Here is a 27,299-nt window from a genome sequence, read left to right on the forward strand (position 1 = left end):
CGATCTCCTACACTGGCCGTACACCACTGGTGATCGTCGAGGGGACACTGAATAGTGCACGGTACATCCAAACCGTCATCGATCCCACCGTTCTACCATTCCTAGACCGGCAAGGGAACTTGCTGTTCCAACAGGACAATGCACGTCCGCATGTATCCCGTGCCACCCAACGTGCTCTAGATGTTGTAAGTCAACTACCCTGGCCAGCAAGATCTCCGGATCTGTCCCCCATTGAGCATGTTTGGGACTGGATGAAGCGTCGTCTCACGCGGTCTGCACGTCCAGCACGAACGCTGGTCCAACTGAGGCGCCAGGTGGAAATGGCATGGCAAGCCGTTCCACAGGACTACATCCAGCATCTCTACGATCGTCTCCATGGGAGAATAGCAGCCTGCATTGCTGCAAAAGGTGGATATACACTGTACTAGTGCCGACATTGTGCATGCTCTGTTGCCTGTGTCTATGTGCCTGTGGTTCTGTCAGTGTGATCATGTGATGTATCTGACCCCAGGAATGTGTCAATAAAGTTTCCCCTTCCTGGGACAATGAATTCACGGTGTTCTTATTTCAATTTCCAGGAGTGTATTTGGCCTTGATTCGTGAGATTTGTTTGGCTTTCGAATTCAGGACAACTTGTTGTCAGTGACTGCATTCAATGTTAAAGACAGTCTAGCTAGCTCACTGAAAGAATTGCCTGAACTCTTTTCTAAAGGTTTAGGTAAGGCTAACAATTTTGTTGCACATATTACAACGAAAGACAATGGCCAGCCAAAATTTTGCCGTGCCAGAACTGTTTACATCGTATTTCGGTACAAAGTAGCCGCTAAACTTAAAGAGTTGCAAGACAGAGGAGCTACTACGCCCCTACAAGCTAGTCAATGGGCCGGTCCACTGGTTTTGCTCCGCAAACCTCCAGGTCGCATTTGCTTCTGTATTAAGTCTACAGCTAAGCCACAAACTGTGATTGATACTTACCCATTACCACGTCCAGACGATCTCATGGACAGATTAGACGCTGGTCGCTACTTTTCAAAAACTGATTTGCGCGACGCATATCTTCAAACACCAGTAGATAAAGAATCTCAAACTGTGTGTGCTGTGAACTCTGGTACGGGCTTGTTTCACCCGCCATTTTCCAACGGTATTTGGAACAGCTGACTGTGAAAGTAGCAAACTATTCAAACCAATTGGATGATATTGTCGTAGCAGGTCGTACACCTGAAGAACACACAGCAAATTTACGATCTTTCTTTCTCATGTTATCTGATGCAGGACTAATGAGTAGACTGGATAAGTGTGATTTTTTTTTTAAACCTGAGTTGCAGTATCTTGGTCATGTCATAAACAGTCAAGGTGTGCATCCTGTTCAGATGCATTTATTAGCCATACGATATTTGCCAGTTCCCCGCAATGTCACAGAATTGCAGTCAGTTTTAGGGAAAATGAACTATTATATTCGGTTCGTACCGGTGCTGCTCAAATTGCAGCTCCATTGCACTGCTTGCGTCGCAAGAACGTCCCCTTCGTTTGGACAGATCAGTGCCAAGAAGCTTTTCAAAAACTTAAGGTTGCATTGCTCAGTTATCGATACTTGGTTCACTTCGATCCTGACACAACCAGTTGTGTTGCAAGTTCATGCTTCCTCTTACGAAATCGGTGCAGTGCTTTCGCACAGACTTGTCGATAACGACAGGACTATTGCTTTCGCGTCCAAAGCTCACTGTAACTATTCACAAATAGAGAGAAATGCGTTGATTATTGTGTATGTTGTCACCAAATTCCACCACTATTTGGCAGAAAATTCTATTTAATAACTGATCACAAGCCATTGCAGTCCTTGTTTCATCCGATGAAGCCAGTTCCTGTACAATCTGCCAGAAAATTGCAAAATGGGCTTTGTTGTTGTCTCAATACCACAGTGCTAGACTGTTTATTGTCCGATAGCTAAACATGGTAACGTGGACGCTCTTTCAAGTCTGCCGATTACAAGGTTATAAATACAGGGTTATAAATACAAAATCAAATAGGGGTAATGCAGGAGCAGGTTTAATAATGAATAAAAAATAGGAGTGCGGGTTAGCTACTACAAACAGCATAGCGAACGCATTATTGTGGCCAAGATAGACACAAAGCCCATGCCTACTACAGTAGTACAAGTTTATATGCCAACTAGCTCTGCAGATGAAGAAATTGATGAAATGTATGACGAGATAAAAGAAATTATTCAGGTAGTGAAGGGAGAAGAAAATTTAATAGTCATGGGTGACTGGATTTGGTCAGTAGGAAATGGGAGAGAAGGAAACATAGTAGGTGAATATGGATTGGGGGGAAGAAATGAAAGAGGAAGCCGCCTTGTAGAATTTTGCACAGAGCATAACCTAATCATAGCTAACACTTGGTTCAAGAATCATAAAAGAAGGTTGTATACCTGGAAGAATCCTGGAGATACTAAAAGGTATCAGATAGATTATATAATGGTAAGACAGAGATTTAGGAACCAGGTTTTAAATTGTAAGACATTTCCAGGGGCAGATGTGGATTCTGACCACAATCTATTGGTTATGATCTGCAGATTGAAACTGAAGAAACTGCAAAAAGGTGGGAATTTAAGGATATGGGACCTGGATAAACAGAAAGAACGAGAGGTTGTAGAGAGTTTCAGGGAGAGCATAAAGGAACAATTGACAAGAATGGGGGAAAGAAATACAGCAGAAGAAGAATGGGTAGCTCTGAGGGATGAAGTAGTGAAGGCAGCAGAGGATCAAGTAGGTAAAAAGACGAGGGCTAATAGAAATCCTTGGGTAACAGAAGAAATATTGAACTTAATTTATGAAAGGGGAAAATATAAAAATGCAGTAAATGAAGCAGGCAAAAAGGAATACAAACGTCTCAAAAATGAAATCGACAGGAAGTGCAAAATGGCTAAGCAGGGATGGCTAGAGGACAAATGTAAGGATGCAGAGGCTTGTCTCACTAGGGGTAAGATAGATACTGCCTACAGGAAAATTAAAGAGACCTTTGGAGAGAAGAGAACCACTTGTATGAATTTCAATATCTCAGATGAAAACCCAGTTCTAAGCAAAGAAGGGAAAGCAGAAAGGTGGAAGGAGTATATAGAGGGTTTATACAAGGGCGAAGTACTTGAGGACAATATTATGGAAATGGAAGAGGATGTAGATGAAGAAGAAATGGGAGATAAGATACTGTGTGAAGAGTTTGACAGAGCACTGAAAGATCTGAGTCGAAACAAGGCCCCGCGGGTAGACAACATTCCTTTAGAACTACTGACGGCCTTGGGAGAGCCAGTCCTGACAAAACTCTACCATCTGGTGAGCAAGATGTATGAGACAGGCAAAGTACCCTCAGACTTCAAGAAGAATATAATAATTCCAATCCCAAAGAAAGCAGGTGTTGACAGATGTGAAAATTACCGAACTATCAGTTTAATAAGTCACAGCTGCAAAATACTAACGCGAATTCTTTACAGACGAATGGAAAAACTGGTAGAAGCGGACCTCGGTTGAAGATCAGTTTGGATTCCGTAGAAATGTTGGAACACGTGAGGCAATACTAACCTTACGACTTATCTTAGAAGAAAGATTAAGAAAAGGCAAACCTACGTTTCTAGCATTTGTAGACTTAGAGAAAGCATTTGACAATGTTAGCTGGAATACTCTCTTTCAAATTCCGAAGGTGACAGGGGTAAAATACAGGGAGCGAAAGGCTGTTTACAATTTGTACAGAAACCAGATGGCAGTTGTAAGAGTCGAGGGGCATCAAATGGAAGGCTATTTAGGGAGTAAAATAACTGATGATGGTCGAAGTAGAGAGGATATAAAATGTAGACTGGCAATGGCAAGGAAATCGCTTCTGAAGAAGAGAAAGTTGTTAACATCGAGTATAGATTTAAGTGTCAGGAAGTCGTTTCTGAAAGTATTTGTATGGAGTGTAGCCATGTATGGAAGTGAAACATGGACGGTAACCAGTTTGGACAAGAAGAGAATAGAAGCTTTCGAAATGTGGTACTACAGAAGAATGCTGAAGATAAGGTGGGTAGATCACGTAACTAATGAGGAGGTATTGAATAGAATTGGGGAGAAGAGGGGTTTGTGGCACAACTTGACTAGAAGAAGGGATCGGTTGGTAGGACATGTTCTGAGGCATCAAGGGATCACCAATTTAGTATTGGAGGGCAGCGTGGAGGGTAAAAATCGTAGAGGGAGACCAAGAGATGAATACACTAAGCAGATTCAGAAGGGTGTAGGCTGCAGTAGGTACTGGGAGATGAAGAAGCTTGCACAGGATAGAGTAGCATGGAGAGCTGCATCAAACCAGTCTCAGGACTGAAGACCACAACAACAACATATTAGTTTAAAGTGTAGTTTCTGACAGTAAACTATACAAGTAACACCCTGCAACGAATTTCCAAAATCTAAATAGTTCATCCGAGTTTGGCGATCAAAGTGTCTTCAGAAAGCTATTAGTGTGAACCTAAATTGGTATAAATTACAGGCATGTGACCTGAATAGTACATGAGTTGTTGGAGGTCAAAGTGACCGATTACTACTGATCGTGGCACGTCGTAAGTACTCCACAGTTACACGAAGAGATGGTAGCAGCATACTTATAAATATATTGATTCGTCTATGTCTTTGTTTATATCCTATATATACTATTCATAAGGAAATTGGTTAAATATTTATTGTGTTTTAGAAAGCACAGAGACATTAGGCTACTGGCTTACTTCTGTTCTATTGCTTTGATCTATGTTTATTTAATTTGTTTATGTATCTAATAATGTGTGTTAGAGCGTGTTTATAGTCCAGCCGTAGGAATATTCATTTAATTTCAAGTCATTTAAATGTAAATCCAGTATTTCGAACGTGTTTCACTATGTCTGTGTGGTTGCTTGTGGCATGAAGACATGACGCGAGCGCTCTAGCCAATCGCAGCGCTGGTGAATGGAGAGACTGGATGGAGACGGGAGAAGAGTGCTGGACAGTACGGCACAGGAGGGACGGTAGTACAGGACACGGCGAGGCTGGATGCGACAGACACACGGTCGCGGGAAACACTTGGAGAGCGGAGCGGTTTGCGCCTGGTCGCGAAAGATAGAAATACTTCGGAGTGCCGACTGGTGAACTTGTGAGATTTCCGTGGTTTCTACAGTGAAGACGTAGTATGCGTTTAGAAGTGAATGTCTCGCGAGCTTTGTTGTCGTCCATAACTAATTATGTGCAGTAGGAATCTATTGTTTCCCTGTTATTCAACTTATATTTCATTTAATTACTAGACTGTCGACACCAATAAGTATTTTGCAAAAATACCACACTCTCAAGAGTACACTACTGGCCATTAAAATTGCTACACCACGAAGATGACGTGCTACAGACACTAAATTAAACAGACAGGAAGAAGATATGCAAATGATTAGCTTTCCAGAGCATTCACACAAGGTTGGCGCCGGTGGCGACACCTACAACGTCCTGACATAAGGAAAGTTTCCAACCGATTTCTCATACACAAACAGCAGTTGACCGGCGTTGCCTGGTGAAACGTCGTTGTGATGCCTCGTGTAAGGAGGAGAAATGCGTACCATCACGTTTCCGATTTTGATAAAGGTCGGATTGTAGCCTATCGCGATTGCCTACCCTTCATTCGATCCCTGCGAAACCCTACATTTCAGCAGATAATGCACGACCTCATGTTGCAGGTCGTGTACGGGCCTTTCTGGATACAGAAAATGTTCGACTGCTGCCTTGGCCAGCACATTCTCCAAATCTCTCACCAACTGAAAACATCTGGCCAATGGTGGCCGAGCAACTGGCTCGTCACAATACGCCAGTCACTACTCTTGGTGAACTGTGGTATCGTATTGAAGCTGCATGGGCAGCTGTACCTGTACACGCCATCCAAGCTCTGTTTGACTGAATGCCCAGGCGAATCAAGTCCGTTATTACAGCCAGAGGTGGTTGTTCTGGGTACTGATTTCTCAGGTTCTATGCACCCAAATTGCGTGAAAATGTAATCACATGTCAGTTCTAGTATAATATACGTATTTGTCCAATGAATACCCGTTTATCATCTGCATTCCTTCTTGGTGTAGCAATTTTAATGGCGAGTAGTGTACAATCAGCAGCTACAGACAGCAAAAATGGTATACTCAAAAGTTGGCATATGTGCATCTACAACGTCAGGACATGTACTGATGAAGGCAATAAAGCCGAAATAAGCTTATATCCCAAAATAAAATATCAAGCACCTTACTGTTTTCGAATTCTCTGAATTTTTTGTAATAATTTTGTAAGACAGAACATTGTTTCTATTTTGTGAAAACGAGTTTTGTAACAGTTATTGGGAAGTGAACCAGCTGGAAAAGATGACTTTGAGTTTCTCGTGATGTTCAAGGAGAAGTAACTGTCGCTAGGGCGAGGCTGCGACTGCGGGATGCGTGGCCGAAAAGTTCCCAAGAGAAATGCTAAATGTTATCCTCGGTAAGGGGAGCAATGTGTGGAGGCGCATTCTCACTGTGCAAGGCAACACCAAACAACCATTTCTCACGCCTTTGAGTTTAGATGCCGCATCTCCGCAAAAGAACGCTCTTTCCTCTCAGAAAATAATAACTATCATTCTTTGGCTCGAGTAAGGACTCTGCTTGAATTTTATCGGTTTTAGCGAAGCTGAGTGGCACCGCAGCACTGACTGTTGTTTTCATTCTTCGTTGACGTGAGATATCCGTATCTCTTCACTTACAGCAAAGTGGAAAATGAGTGATGTCCATCTTGTCTATAGGGATCCAAACACAGTAACCATAAAAGGAAAGACGAGACCAATTACACTTGAACTTCCTCTTCTGTTCAGGTACTATCAAGCACGCTCGCGATTAAGTCAGGGAAGGGTTTCCTTGAAACAACTGCGACACACACAGTACCGCCACAACAAACAAGGCTGCAAGCATTTTAAACGATGTTTAATTCCTGAGGGAGGGCTCCTTCCTAGAAAGACAAAAGCGGACTACCTGCTAGTTATTGATTACACTTCGTCGTGTTGCCACATGGAGCACAGCAGAGGTTTCCAGTGCGGAGTCAGCGTTTTCCCGATGCGGGGTTGATCATATCTCAGCCGACTTCTTGCACAGTGACTTAAGTCGCCCCGTATAGCACGGAAAATTTAGCGCAAATTAGGATTTGTTGCCCTCAGGTTACTACATTCATTGTCTAATACATTAAGTCTGCTGGCCTGTGTAGCCGTGCGGTTCTAGGCGCTTCAATCTGGAACCGCGTGACCGCTACGGTCGCAGGTTCGAATCCTGCCTCGGGCATGGGTGTGTGTGTGATGTCCTTAGGTTAGTTAGGTTTAAGTAGTTCTAACTTCTAGGGGACTGATGACCATAGATGTTAACTCCCATAGTGCTCAGAGCCATTTGAACCATTTTTTTGAACGTGAAGTCTCTTACTTTCTTGGTTAAAGTGTATGTATTTATGTTTTATGATGTTTGCACTTGGATTCGCGTAAGCTGTTACGATTTATCATCTTACTTACCAGTTATCCCTTGAAGGTAGAGGGTAATAACTAATGACACAAATAATATACAGATGAAGGAAAATTTATTTCATAAAATTCTAAAATGCGACTGATGACTGCATGAAATACACTGAAGCAAGTTTTTTCGGGTCTCACTCTTTTTTTCTACTTTTCATTCTCTTGTACATTTTAAATATTATTTTAAAGATGCAGTTTCATTTTCTAAATCTGATGCTTTCTACCACTATGGTTAATAAGAACAGCAATTTCACTCGTTTTAATAGAACAGAGTAAATCTTGGTATTCTACAGAAATCTAACGGCTGGTGGCGTTAGTAATGCATCGCTGTGCTGATGTGAAATTGTCTATGGTTGTCTTACAACGATGTGCTTTATAACAAAATATTTAAATACGATGCCTTTATAAACGATCCTTAAATATTTCCACTTGTATAATACTAAATTCGTGCTTTATTGCCAAATTTGCAAATCCCTTAGTCACCATCACAGCAACTAACGAGAGACGAAATGTGAAGTTTCATTGTTTTACAGTTATTTTTTTTGTCCCTTTAACATCTACTTTAATCTCTATGTTAAGCAAGAATCTTTAAATTTTCTTGCTACAGCCCTGCGTCTGTGTGAGTGTGTGTCTAAATGAAACCATCTGAGGTACCTACTGTTAGCATTCCTCTACTTTTGGCCATTGACTAAATTCCATAGATTTACATTCGAAACAAACCTTCCCACCATCTACTTCCCGTCGCCCAACCCAGCCTCTACTCCAAGACGCACAACCAGCTACTTATGGCTCATCGTCCCCAGCGCGGACCCCTCCCGTACTCTCGGCTGGACCCTGACAGCGCGGCCACCTGTGAAACACCTGCTCGCCGTGCGGCTACGGTGCCGGACACGGTACGCCCCCCTGGCTGCTGAGCGACTGCTGCCGCCGGCTCTACTTCCAAGGGTAGGAGGCGCCTCCGCCCCCACCGCCCCCGCCTCCGCCCCCGCGGTGGTCACCCCTGGGGCGGCCCTCGTCGCCGTGGCCGTGTCCGTGGCCGCTGGCCAGCTCCTCGTCCAGCAGCAGCTCGAAATTCCCGAGGGCCTCCTGCGACGGCACCTTGTTCCACCGGACGCTGCAACACAAGTGCCAGTCGCAACACTCAGGGGCAAATACCATCCAACTATGCTGTAGTTCATTCACAAGACTGGTATTATTCAGCTGCATACGCCATTCATTTCCCACAGCAACTTATGAACATTTCAGCTTGTTTACAACACTACTGGCCATTAAAATTGCTACACCAAGAAGAAATTCAGATGATAAACCGGTATTCATTGGACAAATATATTATACCAGAACTGACATGTGATTACATTTTCACGCAATATGGGTGCATAGATCCTGAGAAAATCAGTACCCAGAACAACCACCTCTGGCCGCAATAACGGCCTTGATTCGCCTGGGGATTGAGTCAACAGTGCTTGAATGCCGCGTGCAGATACAGCTGCCCATGCTGCTTCAACACGATACCATAGTTCATCCAGAGTAGTGACTGGCATATTCTGACGAGTCAGTTGCTCGGCCACCATTGACCAGACGTTTTCAATTGGTGAGAGATCTCGAGAATGTGCTGGCCAGGGCAGCAGTCAAACATTTTCTGTATCCAGAAAGGCCCGTACAGGACCTGCAACATGCGGTCGTGCATTATCCTACTGAAATGTAAGGTTTCGCAGGGATCGAATGAAGGGTGGAGCCACGGGTCGTAACACATCAGAAATGTAACGTCCACTGCTCAAAGTGCCGTCAATGCGAACAAGAGGTGACCGAGATGTGTAACCAATGCCACCCCATACCATCACTCCGGGTGATACGCCAGTATGGCGTTCACGAATACACGCTTCCAATGTGCGTTCACCGCGACGTCGCCAAACAAGGATGCGACCATCATGATGCTGTAAACAGAACCTGGATTCATCTGGAAAAATGACGTTTTGCCATTCGTGCACCCAGGTTCGTCGTTGAGTACACCATCGCAGGCCACCTGTCTGTGATGCAGCGTCAACGGTAACTGCAGGCACGGTCTCTGAGCTGATAGTCCATGCTGCTGCAAACGTCGTCGAACTGTTAATGCAGATAGTTGTTGTCATGCAAACGTCGCCATCTGTTGACTCAGGGATCGAGACGTGCTGCACGATCTGTTACAGCCATGCGGATAAGATGCCTGTCATCTCGACTGCTAGTGATACGAGGTCGTTGGGATCCAGCACGGCGTTCCGTATTACCCTCCTGAACCCACCGATTCCGTATTCTGCTAACAGACATTCGATCTCGAGCAACGCGAGCAACAATGTCGCGATACGATAAAACGCAACCGCGATAGGCTACAATCCGACCTTTATCAAAGTCGGAAACGAGATGGTACGCATTTCTCCTCCTTACACGAGGCATCACAACAACGTTTCACCAGGCAACGCCGGTCAACTGCTGTTTGTGTATGAGAAACCGGTTGGAAACTTTCCTCATGTCAGCACGTTGTAGGTGTCGCCACCGGCGCCAACCTCGTGTGAATGCTCTGAAATGCTAATCATTTGCATATCACAGCATTTTCTTCCTGTCGGTTAAATTTCGCGTCTGTAGCACGTCATCTTCGTGGTGTAGCAATTTTAATGGCGAGTAGTGTATAATCAGGCCTTGGTGTTGACGCGTTATTGTGGTCCGGTATTTGAACTAAGATTACAGAAACTGTGAAAAACTGATTAATAAATTAGGTTACTTATTTTTTGCACTGAGCAGTGGAATAACGGTCATTGCTGATGGCGGGGCGCATTCTTCCTATCGCGTCAGGTACTAATCTAGAAACATTGCATTGGCTCTCGAAATTTTAACAATTTACGAGCCGTAGCAATTTAATACCACTGTCGGTTCTGCGGAGCCTGTATCTTACAGAACCGAGAGCAGCAGATTCACAGTTCGGAGACAATGGCCCGATCATGCCTATTTTGTCGTCGCTCAAACTGATCGCAAGTCACTGTTAAATGATCGGCAAATAATCTCAGGGGGGCGTACTTTGCTCACAGCAGACTGAATTCAATGGCAAACCGCGAATTGTGTTCGGCACTCTGCGTCTCTTTACCAAGATCTGCTGAGCTCGCCGTTCTAGCTAGCTTTTTTGTAACAAACATTACAATATCGTAAATCATGTACCACTTAATAATTGCGGGGATTACATATCTTTTGAAATAAATCATGAATATAATGCATAACCCATTTTAACATATTTAATTATAAATCAAAACCTTATTCTAGGAAAAAGGGAGAGACTTAACATACCTCACGTCTGCAATGTTCAAAGGAGACAAACAAAATACACACATAAAAAAAAGTTTTGCATCACTCCGGTTCCCAGACCTCCTGAAGACAGATGTTGACTGTGGATACTGTATCACAGACACAGTCCCTTTGACTGTTCAGAGATGTCACTAAACCCGCCTAAAGACGTAAACAACCATGCATGAGCAGCGCCTGTTAGACGGAGGGGGTCCGACATCCGATCAGTTCCAGTCATTCCACCAGGGAGGAGGTACACGGCTCGTGTTGTCTGTAGTTCAACCGTGCCTAGACGGTGAATAGCCCGGTTCGATCGCGTCCACATTCTTACTTTGTGCCAGGAAGGGCTCTCAACAATGGAAGTGTCCGGGCGTCTCGGGGTGAACCAATCCGATGTTGTTCGGACATGGAGGACATACACAGAGAGACAGGAACTGTCGACGACATGCCTCGCTCAGGCCACCCAAGGGCAGCTGCTACAGTGGATGACCGCTACCTACGGATTATGGCTCAGAGGAACGCTGTTAAGGCATTAAATTGTAGGCTGATACCAAGGAATGCTATCGTTACCGACCTGCTGGTAATGGTCCCTTATTTAATAATATGTATTTGCGCAAAAATGTCCCACAATTCTTGATATAGATCATTACAGAGGGTGATTTAGCTGCCTCTACAGACGTCGTTTCATGCAAACCCACGTAACAGACCAATTTTGTTGGCCATTCCGCTCTGAAGACCTGAAGCACATTGTCAAATGACACGGAATAACTGGTAAAATGCACGAAGACATCTCAAATCTATTGTACAAGTTTCGTTTATGAAAATACTTTAGCACATTAATGTGGTGAGTCATTAGGATATATACCTGAAAGCTGTTACTTACCCACTTCCCATTTTCATATCTCCAGTTAATATCATTGTTTCCAATGGTGAAACACACTGTATAAGGCAAGGTTTCTGAACCACATACGAAAGATTAAGTACTACAAATGGAACGAACTTGCAGAAACGTCGAAAACCTGTATGACTATACCGTTAATTGTGCGAGGAAAGGTAAGAGACACTTTGATAAGTACTGCAGAAGTTAGGTATATCTTGCCCTAAGAATATCCTCACTTGTGTTTTTACAGTGTGATAGTGTTTGCGAACAGTCTTTCAAAGCTGTGAGAGGGAACTTACATCGATTCCATGGCTGTCGCTTGTCTGAATACAAATCCTGATACAGACGTAGTGCAGGCTGCATAAAACGACATCGGTAGGGACAGCTGAATTACCCTGTTTAATGTCCTCATAAAGGTATGTGCGCCATGGAAGACCCAGGTTCAATCTCAAACAGGGTTGGTGGCTTTTCATCGTTCCAGTCACTCCCGGACTGCCTCAGGTCAACTTTGCCTGCTATCGAATGAGTACTGGTGGACTTTCCAGGGGTTAAAGGGTAGCCTGGTCATAGGCTGTGCGCCATAGGCCTTCACCATATTAGAGGTACGTGCAGAAATTTATTTAATATTAAATTACACTGTCTTCCTTCTTTTTACTCCATGATTCGAAATCATTAACCTCTTTTTATGTAATAATTAATGCTGGTAATAGTTTTCCTCTATGAGATATTAAGGAATGTTTGGACCTTTGCCTTGAAAATGAAACATTATTAGGGCAAACGACCATACAAATAGCTTAAACTGAAGCCTCTAGTGTTAGAATTAAAGTAAAGCAAGATAATGTGCCACCATTTTTAAATCTCGTCACAATATCACGTAAGGGAAAAAAACACCGTGAGAGACGAAGAAACAAGAAGTAAAACACTATGTAAGATATTTTATACATAAGCTTCAATCACTTAAACTTACAGTTTCATTGCCAGTCTACATTTTATATCCTCTCTACTACAGCCATCATTAGTTATTTTACCGCCGAAATAGCAAAACACATCTACAACTTTAAGTGTTTCATTTCCTAACATAATACTCTTGGCATCGCATGGTTTAACTCGTCTAAATTCCATTACCCTTGTTTTGCTGTCCTTAATGTCCGTTTTGTATATTCCTTTCAACAGACTGCACACTCGGTTCATCTGCTCTTCCAAGTCCTTTGCTGTCTCTGACAGAATTACAACGTCATCTGCAAACATCGACCTCTTATTTCTTATCCCTGAGCTTTAATTCCTCCTCCAAATTTTTCTTTGGCTTCCTTTACTGCTTGCTCAGTGTACAGATCGAATAATGACGGGAACAGGCCACAACGCTCTCTCGCTGCCTTCTCAATCTCTGCTTCCCTTTCGTGCCCTTCGACTAATATAAGAGGTATTGGGTTTCTATAAAAGTTGCATATAACCTTTTGTCCTCGGTATTTTACCCCCACTACCTTTACAAGTTTACAGATTGAATTCCAGTCAACATTCTCAAAATCTTTCCATCAGATTGCAAAAGCTATAAACGTAAGTTTTCCTTTTCTTAATCTGTCTCCTGAGATAAGTCTTAAGAGTCAGTGTTAACTCGCATGTTCCAACATATCTCTGGAACCCAAACTGAGCTGAACAGGATGCTCCAGACACAAGCGAAATCTCTTGAGTGTTGTTCCAGTTGATGCTATTGGTAGGTGGGGATACACTACACGTGGCCTGCACCTAAATAGGAAGGGGAAAGATAAGTTAGAGTCTCTATTAGCAGAAACTGTAAGGGGGGGGGGGGCACAGTCACACAAGGGATGGTCCCTGTGGTTAATGGGACCAGGAAGAGAAGTTTTTTAGGTTAAATCCAAAGCCTAGACAGATAATTACCAAGAAAAATAGCATAAACGAAGCTTCATGCAAAGTGTCAGTATAAATGGGTACAATTTAGCATCTTACACATGCAGATCTAGCATGCATAAAGGAGAAGTTGCCATTTGCACAAAACAAGGAGATAAGTAGAAAACCGTAGAAGTAAGCAAATTTTGTGTCGATCACCACTTTGAAGTTTGTGCATGAGAACTACAGCTAGATAATGTGGTGTTGGTATTAGCAACAGTGTACGGGCCCATTAGGAGATTGAGAGCTATTCATAAAAAAGTTTTACTCCCTATTATGCTATCTGTCAGACAGAAAGGAGAAGTTATTAATCTGTGGTGATTTCAATGCAAACTTCCTAAGCAATTCTGATAGGAAAAGTGAAGTAGAAGTGTTATTAATGACATATAACTTAGAATCAGTGATCAATTTCCCTACACATATAGCTCAAGACAGTATAACTCTAATAGATAATGCATTTGTGCAGCAAGATGATGTAAAACTAACACATTCTTTCCCCGTAATAAACGGATTATCAGACCATGATGCACAACTGATTAATTTAAAAAACTTAGCAAGGTGTACTGTTCAGAAAGCATTAAGTAAAAGTGTAAGGCTGATGAACACGGTATCTACAGAGCACTTCAGAGAATGTTTAAGAAATGTTAATTGGCGAGAGGTATATAATTAGCCAAATGCCAATGATAAATGCAACATATTTCTTGATAAATTTATAACCCTTTTTGAACACTGTTGGCCCCAGAAAATTACTAAATATAACACCAGACAGTTTTCAAAGAAACGTTGGATCACTATAGGTACTAAAGTGTCTTCAGAAAGGAAAATAAAACTGTATAAAGCAGAAAAAATTAGTAAAGACTCAGAAGTAATTTTACACTATAAAAAAATCATTGTAACATACTAAGAAAAGTTGTCAGAAAATCAATATATATATATATATATATATATATATATATATATATATATATATATATATATATATGTATATATATATTCACACGTATCAGGATATATTTTTTGGAATTAGAAGTATTAGACCCTTCTTGAAATCTGAAAGTGTTTCGCCTCTATCACACATCATCCACACCAGATGGCTGGCTCTCCTAAGGATATCAGCAGTTGTGTGGGAATATCGACTTCTCTAGGGACCTTGTCTCTGCTTACGTCATTCAGTGCTGTATCTAACTAGTCATTAAACAGAAAGGAAAATATCAATAGAAGAATTTGGTGTATACTCTTGTACATGGTAGTAGCAAATTTTGTTAATTTGCATTGATGAACAATGCAGGAAACTGAGATTTACATTATTTCTCAGATCTGAAAGTCGTGAAACAAAAGAACGTTAATATTATCTATCTCATCACAACACTTTCCCTAATAATAAAAGTTTGCAGATGCATTGTGCTTCTGATCTTGAAACTATATCGGTCTCTGTACTGCACTGATTAACCTCCATAAAATGTAAGCTGCTGTTTTATGTGAAAATCATTATGTGATTCGTAATAGTATCTATCCGTTCTTACAAAAGAATAAAAAAAAATCATTTACGTTCATTTTTTGAAAGATTCAATTGGAAACGAAATACTTCCTGAGAAATTGATGCAATGTCTTCCAGTTGAGTGTGGATGAAGTGTCGTATGATGCACAGTGTAGAAAAATGTGGATTTCACTGACTGTGAGGCAACTGAACACCTGATACAGTATGCGAGCTAAAGTATCCGGACACCGATTGGTGTCCACCCTTCGCCATTATAAAGCCTTGAGCTCTGATGGTGACTCTTTCATTGTAGAGTCTGAATGCCTGTGGAAAAACTGCAGCCCACTCTACGTCAAGAGCGGAAATGAGAGAAGGTAATGTTTGGCCTTGGGGTCTTGAGCGAGGTCGACGTTCCACCTCATTCCAAAGATGGTGCACTGGGCCCAGGTTGGGACATGGGCATGAGAGTCCATTTCCAAAATGTTATTCTTCACAAACCACTGCCTCACAGATGGCGCTTTATGCAATAAGTATTTAGTAGTTGTGTTGTTGTTGTTGTTGTTGTTGTGGTCTTCAGTCCTGAGACTGGTTTGATGCAGCTCTCCATGCTACTCTATCCTGTGCAAGCTACTTCATCTCCCAGTACCTACCGCAACCTACATCCTTCTGAATCTGCTTAGTGTATTCATCTATTGGTCTCCCTCTACGATTTTTACCCTCCACGCTGCCCTCCAATGCTAAATTTGTGATCCCTTGATGCCTCAGAACATGTCCTACCAACCGATCCCTTCTTCTGGTCAAGTTGTGCTACAAAATTCTCTTCTCCCCAATCCTATTCAATACTTCCTCATTAGTTATGCGATCTACCCATCTAATCTTCAGCATTCTTCTGTAGCACCACATTTCGAAAGCTTCTATTCTCTTCTTGTCTAAACTATTTATCGTCCATGTTTCACTTCCATACATGGCTACACTCCATACAAATACTTTCAGAAATGACTTCCTGACACTTAAATCTATACTCGATGTTCTATTCTCTTCTTGTCTAAACTATTTATCGTCCATGTTTCACTTCCATACATGGCTACACTCCATACAAATACTTTCAGAAATGACTTCCTGACACTTAAATCTATACTCGATGTTAACAAATTTCTCTTCTTCAAAAACGCTTTCCTTACCACTGCCAGTCTACATTTTATATCCTCTGTACTTCGACCATCATCAATTATTTTGCTCCGCAAATAGCAATACTCCTTTACTGCTTTAAGTGTCTCATTTCCTAATCTAATTCCCTCCGCATCACCCAACTTAATTCGACTACATTCCATTATCCTCGTTTTGCTTTTGTTGGTGTTCATCTTATACCCTCCTTTCAAGAGACTGTCCATTCCGTTCAACTGCTCTTCCAAGTCCTTTGCTGTCTCTGAAAGAATTACAATGTCATCGGCGAACCTCAGAGTTTTTATGTCTTCTCCATGGATTTTAATTCCTACTCCGAATTTTTCTTTTGTTTCCTTTACTGCTTGCTCAATATACAGATTGAATAACATCGGGGAGGGGCTACAACCCTGTCTCACTCCCTTCCCAACCACTGCTTCCTTTTCGCGCCACTCGACTCTTATAACTGCCATCTGGTTTTTGTACAAATTGTAAATAGCCTTTCGCTCCCTGTATTTTACCCCTGCCACCTTTAGAATTTGAAAGAGAGTATTCCAATCAACATTGTCAAAAGCTTTCTCTAAGTCTACAAATGCTAGAAACGTAGGTTTGCCTTTCCTTAATCTTTCTTTTAAGATAAGTCGTAAGGTCAGTATTGCCTCACGTGTTCCAGTATTTCTATGGAATCCAAACTGATCTTCCCCGAGGTCTGCTTCTACTAGTTTTTCCATTCGTCTGTAAAGAATTCGCGTTATTATTTTGCAGCTGTGTCTTATTAAACTGATTGTTCGGTAATTTTCACATCTGATAGTAGTTGTATTACACGTTTATTACCTTATAAGTAAATAAAAAACTTTTTTTATTTTAAATTCAGTGCATTAGTATTTGTAAAATGATTCATTCATATAGCGTTCAAAAATGACGGCCATGCCACTTGGGACCTGTGGAATGGTACATTAGCTTATTTGTTTGAGTTATAAATGTTTGTCATGTATTTTTGTTTTTCTGACATGTTCTACAGCCTGGAGGACCTCCTCACTATGGATCAATTGGAATGAAAGTAAATCTAATCTATTCTAGCTGTACGCAGTGCACGGTGGCGTAGGATGTGTTCACATTTTTCTGCATTCAGCGTTTTCTTAAGCGCAATAAAGGAAAGACGCATCAAACACGAAAAACACCCCGATACCTAACACCGCCTACTGCGTACTTCTCTTTTGACATTACACATGACGGTAGGTAATGTTCTCCAGGTATTCGTCAAACCCAAACATCTCCATCGGATTGCCAAGGGTACAGCGCTATCCATAATTCAAATTACTCGTTTCCAGTCACCCAGTGTCCTATGGCGTCGACCTTTACGCCACCTGCAGCGCCGCTTAGCAGTGACTACAGAAACGTGGGGCTCATGAGGGACCGGTCGACGACTGTAGCCCATTTATCAACTCCCTAAACAAAGTCACTGTGCTCGCTGGACTGTTGGTACTACTTTGGAACTCACGGGTGATTCCTTCCGCTGATTTAATGCTATTTTTTTACAACCACTCTTCGCAATGCTGTCCCTCAGTCATGTCTGGCTGATTTTGGTTTAGCTGTGGCTGTTCCTTCACGTTTCCACTTCGCAACCGTACCACCAACACACCACTTGAGCAGCTTCAGAATGGTTGTAGTGCCCTTACGGATTTGTTACTCGAGTGACATGCAGTGAGTAGTCCACATTCGAAGTCACTGACGTCTCTTAACCGACCCTGTCTGATGTTACTGACAACACAATACTGCCCACCTACTTTTGCACTGGCGGTTGCGCCTTAGTGGCATCTAGTGGCCAGTTCCTCATCATATTGGTATGTCCAGACACATTTGATCATGCAGTGTGGACTGTACAACGCAACGCACAACGCACTAGCCTGCGAGACAGGAAGATGGACAAGAACTGGATCGAATCAATGCATCGAATTAACGGCGTTGTGCCGGTATACTGACCACGCTGAGGTCAGTTTCCGGTCGCTTTGCCACCCTCGTTTAGGCAAATGTTGGGCTGGTTTCTCAATTCCGCCTCAGAAAATACGACGCAAGAAAACTTACAATGCGACACCACGCAGAACAGCGTTGAGACGATTGACAGACTGATTTCGCGCACGACTTACAGTGGCGATAGTGAAGTCGGAAGTAGCACCCGTAGACAAAGATAACCAACAGAAAACAAAACTGGCCAAATCCCGAAAAAGCGGACCTTGTACTACAACGTATAAACGCTAGGGAAAAGATAAGGCTAAGTGGAAAGGTAACTCTGTCGCTTGTAAACAGTATATACATAAAGAACTGTACGTACAACATTTCAAACCTTGTTTTTTACAACTTTAACGTACCGAATGTTAAAACGAGAACCGTCCCATTAATATTCACAATTGCACAGAAATTATGTAAATTGTAGTGCTGCATACGTACACGATGTGATCAAAAGTATTCGGACGCCTGGCTGAAAATGACTTACAGGTTCGTGGCGCCCTACATCGGTAATGCTAGAGTTCAATATGGTGTTGGCCCACCCCATAGCCTTGATGACAGCTTCCACTCTCGCAGGCATGCGTTTAATCAGGTGCTGGAAGTTTTCTTGGGAATGGCAGCCCATTCTTCACGCACTGCTGCACTGAAGACAGGCATCGATGTCGGTCGATGAGGCATGGCACGAAGTCGATGTTCCACAACATTACTGTAGCACCCATTTTCATTAGTATTAACATGCGAGAAAGATGTAAGAAAGGGCCTTAACGCCCTTACTCTGACTGGTGCTGACCTGCTCACTAATCGCCGATTCATTGGTGTAGACTGGAGTATTTGGAGAAGGGTATGTTCGCTTTGGTGCTTGTATTGCTCATGTTTGGTTTATGGGGTGCTCAAGCGCAGGGTCATCTACTGTGTAGGAATCAACATGGATTCCGGAAACAGCGATCGTGTGAGACCCAACTCGCTTTATTTTTTCATGGGACCCAGAAAATATTAGACACAGGCTCCCAGGTAGATGCTATTTTCCTTGACTTCCGGAAGGCGTTCCATACAGTTCCGCACTGCTGCCTGATAAACAAAGTAAGAGCCTACGGAATATCAGACCAGCTGTGTGGCTGGACTGAAGAGTTTTTAGCAAACAGAGCACAGCATGTTGTTATCAATGGAGAGACGTCTACAGACGTTACAGTAACCTCTGGCGTGCCACAGGGGAGTGTTATGGGACCATTGCTTTTCACAATGTATATAAATGACCTAGTAGATAGTGTCGGAAGTTCCATGCGGCTTTTCGCGGATGATGCTGTAGTTTACAGAGAAGTTGCAGCATTAGAAAATTGTAGCGAAATGCAGGAAGATCTGCAGCGGATAGGCACTTGGTGCAGGGAGTGGCAACTGACCCTTAACATAGACAAATGTAATGTATTGCGAATACATAGAAACAAGGATCCTTTATTGTATGATTATATGATAGCGGAACAAACACTGGTAGCAGTTACTTCTGTAAAATATCTGGGAGTATGCGTGCGGAACGATTTGAAGTGGAATGATCATATAAAATTAATTGTTGGTAAGGCGGGTACCAGGTTGAGATTCATTGGGAGAGTCCTTAGAAAATGTAGTCCATCAACAAAGGAGGTGGCTTACAAAACACTCGTTCGACCTATACTTGAGTATTGCTCATCAGTGTGGGATCCGTACCAGATCGGGTTGACAGAAGAGATAGAGAAGATCCAAAGAAGAGCGGCGCGTTTCGTCACAGGGTTATTTGGTAACCGTGATAGCGTTACGGAGATGTTTAGCAAAATCAAATGGCAGACTCTGCAAGAGAGGCGCTCTGCATCGCGGTGTAGCTTGCTCGCCAGGTTTCGAGAGGGTGCGTTTCTGGATGAGGTATCGAATATATTGCTTCCCCCTACTTATACCTCCCGAGGAGATCACGAATGTAAAATTGGAGAGATTCGAGGGGGCACGGAGGCTTTCAGACAGTCGTTCTTCCCGCGAACCATACGCGACTGGAACAGAAAATGGAGGTAATGACAGTGGCACGTAAAGTGCCCTCCGCCACACACCGGTGGGTGGCTTGCGGAGTATAAATGTAGATGTAGATGTAGATGTCTACAGTGCCCGTATAAAGTCCGAATTTTTACACAGTCGAACTTTTGTCGATAGTCCAGTCTAACCACAGACACGAATGATGAGGACAACACAAACACCCAGTCCCTCGGCAGAGAAAATCACCAACACTGCCGGGAATCGAACCTGGGACCCCGTGATCCAGAGGCTCCAACACTAGCCACTAGACCACGAGCTGCGTACGTTTTATTGCACATGTGTTAACCATTCTTAGACAGGTAAGTTTCGTGACAACAGACTGCGTGGGTGAGATGTTTCATGTGAAAGCTGAAGAGCAAGACGAGATACAAGGGCAAACTAAAGCGTCATTATCTTCGGACAGAGCAGGGTTTGAAAAAAAAATGTTTTGACTCATTTTACTGGTAAAAATCGTGTATAAAGGAAGGGAAGTGTCCGCTTGATCTCGCGTATATTTCTCTCTTTCGAAGCATTTATCCCGCTTTGCGGGATCTGCTGGTTTATCGGATGTGGCATGTTAATGTTAAGGGGTGGCCAGATGCCCTTCCTGCCACCACCCCATACACCCCCCCCCCCTCCCCCAGGAAGGAATTAGTGTCCCCAGCTATCTGCATCTAGCGTAACCGATGGAATAGTGCGAATGTGTTCAGATGTCTGCGAGCCATGTAACTGAGGCGAAACCTGGGTACTAGCCCAGTATTCACCTAGTGGGATGTGGAAAACCGCCTAAAAACCACATCCAGGCTGGCTGGTGCACAGACCGCCGTCGTTAATGCGCTGGACAGATTCGATCCGGGTCCGGCGCACCTACCCGGGTCCAGGAAGGAGCGCGTTGGCACTCTCGGCTACCCTGGCGGGCTTGATCTCGCGTACATATTTAGTGTTAATATTTCTTTCTAAAATAGTCATTTTGTGTGTGTTGTAATTAAATGAGTAAACTGAACTACCGAGCTGTTATAACACTCCTTGTTTTGGGCTGTTTACAACCAACAAAAATACAGCCAAAGTTGGTGAAGATAATACAGGGTTGTACTGGAAAGTAATGTCTTCGAATTTTTTAATTCTGTTCTCAATTTCAGTTGAGGCATTACATGTCATGCCTGTTGCTCAATCTGTCATGCCTATTGCTCACTGACATAAGTTGCATCCCTCTGCCGCTAGAGAGCTCCGTACTGTAACGCATAACATGGAGGTGTGCAAAGAAACTACATGTGTGTGAGAGAAACAGCGAGCTGTAACCGAGAGAACTGAAAGCGCGAATTCAAAGAGTTCGTCCACACATGGGGCACCCTTCCCTTCAGCACGACAACGCCAGACCACACACGAGCACTGCGACATCGGCAGCAGTCCGGCGCCATGGGTTCACTGCCATTGACCATCCTCCAAACCTCCATACACTCCAGACTTGGCCTCATCCGATTTTCGTCTGTTTCCAATACTTAAAGAACACCATCGAGGACTTCACTTTGGTGGTGATGAAGGGGTGCAAGCAGAGGTGAGGTTGTGGCTCCGTCAACAAAGTCAAACATTCTACAGTGACGGTCTCAATAAACCGCTCTTTCGTTGGGAAAAATGTGTTTGCCGCCAGGATGACTGTGTTGAGAAATAAATACATAGACATGAAGAATAAAGATGTAGAATGTTAATGAAGTTTGATTTGTTCAAAAAGCTTTAAGAATGCTCACTTAAAAAACGCGGAGATCCTCGTAAGAAGTGCTCTCCTTTATTTTCACCAGGTACAAAATGGACAGCTCTGAATTCGGCAATGGCTGTATTTGCCTTGAAGGTTATTCACGTTCGAGACTTCCCTCTGCTGCAGCCACACATGAAAATACGTTGAAGAGCCAAAGAAACTGATACACCTGCCTACTACCGTGTAGGGCCCCCACGGGCACACACATGTGGCATGGACTCGGCTAATGTCTGAAGTAGTGCTGGAGGAAACTGACACCACGAATCCTGTACTGCTGTCTATAAATGCGTCTAAGAGTGCGAAGGATAGAGATCTCTTCTCAACAGCACGTTGCAAGACTTGCTCGACATGCTCAATAATGTTCATATCTGGGCAGTTTGGTGGCCACCGGAAGTGTTTAAACTCATAAGGGTGTTCCTGGAGCCAGTCTCTAGCACTTTTGGACGTGTGGGTTGTCACATTGTGCTGCTGGAATTGCCCAAGTCCGTCGGAGTGCACAATGGACATGAATGGATGCAGGTGATCAGACAGGACGCTTACGTACGTGTCACCTGTCAGAGTCGTATCCAGACGTATCAGGGGTCCCGTATCACTCCAACTGCACACGCCCCTCATCGTTACAGAGCCTCCACCAGCTCGAACAGTCCTCTGCTGACATGCACGGTACAGGAATTCATGAGGCTGTCTGCATACCCGCACACGTCCATCCGCTCGATACAATTTCAAACGAGACTCGTCAGAGCAGGCGATACGTTTCCAGTCATCAATGTCGGTGTTGTCGGGCCCAGGCGAGGCGTAAGACTTTGTGTCGTGCAGTCATCAAGGGTACACGAGTGGGCCTTCGGCTCCGAAACGCCATGTCGATGATGTTTCACTGAATGGTTCGCACGCTGACACTTGTTGATGGTGCAGCATTGAAATCTGCAACAATTTGCGGAAAGGTTGCACTTCTGTCCCGTTGACCGATGCTCTACAGTCGTCGTTGGTCCCGTTCTTGCAGCGATGTCGGAGATTTGATGTTTTACCGGATTCCTGATATTTACGGTACACTCGTGAAATGGCCGTACGCCCAAATCCCCACTTAATACTATCTCGGAGATTCTGTGTCCCATCGCTCGTGTGCCGACTGCAACACCAAGTTCAAACTTACTTAAATCTTGATAACCCACCACTGTAGCAGCACTATCCGATCTAACAACTGCGCCAGACACTTACTGCCTTACGTAGGCGTTGGCGACTGCACCGCCGTATTCTGCCTGTTTACATACCTCTGTATTTGAATACGCACACCTATATCAGTTTCTTTGGCGCTTCAGTGTATGATCCACCCTTTTCACCACGTTTGGGACCCTCTTGCTTCCATCTATCCTCACGTCCAAAGTAACTTGTGGCTGGAGGAGGTTTTTCCGAATTGCCCGAATTGCACAGTGGTAAAACGTCGGAGTCGTATTCAGTACGACGACCATTCAAATTTCAGTTCTGCCGTTCCAGCAGTTTCCCAGAATGGGTTAAGGCAATATATCGGATTGTTTATCTGAAAACGTTACGGTCGATTTCTTTCCCATGCTCCCCCAATCCGAGGTCGTGCTCCGTCTCTAATCACTTAGTCGTCGACGGGACGTCAGACCGCAAACTTCATTCTCGAGAATCTTGTGAGTACAAGTAGTGACTATAACAGCTATAGGTCAAAGTGCAATGATCAAGGAATGGGACGGAAAATAAGTGCACTTTCGCCTAAAAAGATTGACATTTACTGTCAGGTTTACTTTGCCTCGTAATGAGAAGAGCGCATACTCACTCGGGCACGCCGTCCGGGGGCAGCACCACGGAGATGATGTTGTCGATGAGCTTGTACTTGAGGATGCGGTCGTTGACAGTCGTCGACGTCAGCGACGGCGACGCGTTCACCTGTGACACGCGAGCAGGAAAGAAAATGAATGTCTCTAATAAACGTCGGACGAATGGGTGCTACAAACGCCGTGTTGAAGTAGTTCAGTAGAGCGGTTGCTATTTCATGACTTTCAGATCAAGCTGTTACGTAACAGGAGGTGTCAGATGCATCAGAAATTGTGGCGGTTCGAAAAGTGGGTGGACACCTCTGTCTAAACCACAGCTAGCTCTTTATTCCCACAAACTAATGAGTGCTGTCGACAAGGGATCTCAGATCGATTCCACATTTCTACATTTCCAGAATGCTGCAGCCCCCTTAGACTGTTCGCAGATGATGCTGTAATTTACCGTCTAGTAAAATCATCAGACGATCAATTCCATTTACAAAATGATCTAGAGAGAATTTCTGGATGGTGCGAAAAGTGGCAATTGGCACTAAACAAAGAAAAGTGCGAGGTCAACCACATGGGTACTAAACAAAATCCGATAAATTTTGTGTATACGACAAATCGCACAAATCTAAGGGCTGGCAATTCGACTAAATACGTAGGAATTACAATTACGAGCGACTTAAATTGGAAAGACCACAGAGATAATATTGTGGAGAATGTTGTGGTCTTCAGTCCTGAGACTGGTTTGATGCAGCTCTCCATGCTACTCTATCCTGTGCAAGCTTTTTCATCTCCCAGTACCTACTGCAACCTACATCCTTCTGAATCTGCTTAGTGTATTCATCTCCTGGTCTCCCTCTACGATTTTTACCCTCCACACTGCCCTCCAACGCTAAATTTGTGATCCCTTGATGCCTCAAAACATGTCCTACCAACCGGTCCCTTCTTCTTGTCAAGTTGTGCCACAAACTCCTCTTCTCCCCAATTCAATTCAATACCTCCTCATTAGTTATGTGATCTACCCATCTAATCTTCAGCATTCTTCTGTAGCACCGCATTTCGAAAGCTTCTATTCTCTTCTTGTCCAAACTATTTATCGTCCATGTTTCACTTCCATACATGGCTACACTCCATACGAATACTTTCAGAAATGACTTCCTGACATTTAAATCTATACTCAATGTTAACAGATTTCTCTTCTTCAGAAACGCTTTCCTTGCGATTCCCAGTCTACATTTTATATCCTCTCTACTTCGACCATCATCAGTTATTTTGCTCCCCAAATAGCAAAACTCCTTTACTACTTTAAGTGCCTCATTTCCTAATCTAATTCCCTCAGCATCACCCGATTTAATTTGACTACATTCCATTATCCTCGTTTTGCTTTTGTTGATGTTCATCTTATATCCTCCTTTCAAGACACTATCCATTCCGTTCAACTGCTCTTCCAAGTCCTTTGCCGTCTCTGACAGAATTACAATGTGATCGGCGAATCTCAAAGTTTTTATTTCTTCTCCATGGATTTTAATACCTACTCCAGATTTTTCTTCTGTTTCCTTTACTGCTTGCTCAATATACAGATTGAATAAGATCGGGAAGAGACTACAACCCTGTCTCATTCCCTTCCCAACCACTGCTTCCCTTTCATGTCCCTCGACTCTTATAACTGCCATCTGGCTTCTGTACAAATTGTAAATAGCCTTTCGCTCCCTGTATTTTACACCTGCCATCTTCAGAATTCCAAATTCCATATTCCTAGATCTCCAGAAGCCTATTGATACCGCCCCTCACAAGGGACTGTTAATCAAATTGCGTGCTTATGGAGTATCGTCTCAGTTGTGTGACTGGTTTCGTGATTTCCTGTCAGAGAGGTCACAGTTCGTAGTGATAGACGGTTAATCATCGAGCAGAATAGAAGTGATATCTGGCGTTCCGCAGGGTAGTGTCATAGGCCCTCTGCTGTTCCTGATTTACATAAATGATCTATGTGATAATCTGAGCAGCCCCCTTAGATTGTTTGAAGATGATGCTGTAATTTACCGTCTAGTAAAATCATCAGACGATCAATTCCAATTACAAAATGATCAAGAGAGAATTTCTGTATGGAGCGAAAAGTGGCATTTGGCACTAAACAAAGAAATTGCGAGATCATCCACTTGGGTACTAAAAGAAATCGGAAAAATTTTGTGCATACGATATAGGTTAGTTAGGTTTAAGTAGTTCTAAGTCTAGGGGACTGATGACCTCAGATGTTAAGTCCCATAGTGCTCGGAGCCATTTGAATTTTCTTGATGCATGTTTACCGGTGTTTGTCCTTCGGCAGCCAAGGAAAGAATAGCAGCGCTTTGGTTCTGTTTCGGCGCATTTGGTAATCACGTCGTCATAGTTCACGTCCTCCACTCAGATCAACGAAGTTAAGCGCTATCGGGCTGGGCTAGCACTTGGATGGGTGACCATCCGGTCTGCCGAGCGCTCTTGGCGAGTAGGTTGCACTCAGCCCTTGAGACGCAAACTGAGGAGCTACTTGATTTAGAGGTAGCGGCTCCGGTCTCGTAAACTGACATACGGCCGGGAGAGCGGTGTGCTGACCACATGCCCCTCCATGTGCGCATTCAGTGACGCCTGTGGACTGAGGATGACACGGCGACCGGTCGGTAACCGTTGGACCTCCCAAGGCCTGTTCGGACGGAGTTTAGTTTAGTTTAGTATAGTTCACATATCCTCATTTACCACAAGCACGTCGGAAAGACGCGAATACCACACCAATCACTTGCCTACATGTTGGTGATTATATACCGGCAACTGAGTCCCGCTAGTTCCATTTATGCTTCAGCAACGCCTTAAAATGGTAACTCCTTGATAGCCTCATATACGTATAGTGCACGATAAAAAACATAAAACTGATGATCTTCTGAAAGCTATTAGAGGTAAAGTGTATGGCAACCACTCCCTGAACGGGCTTCCTAGCTGACTGCAGTCAGAGTGGCAGTAGGAGGGGGGACGTGGCGAGCCCAGCGCCCCCGCTGTTTACTACCCCAGGAACCTTAATTTGACAGAAGGGTGAGTGGACCTGGGGCCGTCATGATGAGACCACGTGTAACGCCGGAAATGCATATCCTCCTATTTCCATCTATTGTACCATAATTTTTTCCTTATTTTGTTACCTGAAGATATAACATTTCTGTGTCTTTATATATTGTAATTCTTTTAATATTTGTATATATATATATATATATATATATATATATATATATATATATATGCATTTATGTCGACGTATAATTGGTTTGTTTTGTAAATATTATTTGTATTTTACGCTGGGTCTTGCCTAGGGAAAACTATGCTATCGAACGAATACATCGATAGGTCGTGTGAAGAACTAAAGTGTGTAGGATCTTTGGTAGTGTTAACTCTGCCGCGTGGAGCGCGGGCAGAGCTGAGGGAGTCTGGCTG

The 27,299-nt window shown here is 43.4% G+C and overlaps 1 protein-coding gene across 1 annotated transcript in view; it reads right to left on the reverse strand.

The window, feature by feature from the left end:
* Positions 1-8,475: 8,475 nt before the first annotated feature.
* The window catches only part of LOC124789245 (polyglutamylase complex subunit TTLL1-like), a 117,805-nt gene continuing 98,981 nt past the window's right edge, over positions 8,476-27,299 (reverse strand). The window contains exons 7-8 of the mRNA XM_047256539.1: positions 23,864-23,973; positions 8,476-8,656 (exon numbers count right to left, since the gene is read on the reverse strand). Coding sequence (XP_047112495.1) covers positions 8,476-8,656; positions 23,864-23,973 — 291 coding nt within the window. The remainder of the gene's footprint in view (positions 8,657-23,863; positions 23,974-27,299) is intronic.

Source organism: Schistocerca piceifrons, chromosome 3 (genome assembly GCF_021461385.2).
Source record: "Schistocerca piceifrons isolate TAMUIC-IGC-003096 chromosome 3, iqSchPice1.1, whole genome shotgun sequence".
Taxonomy (NCBI): domain Eukaryota; kingdom Metazoa; phylum Arthropoda; class Insecta; order Orthoptera; family Acrididae; genus Schistocerca; species Schistocerca piceifrons.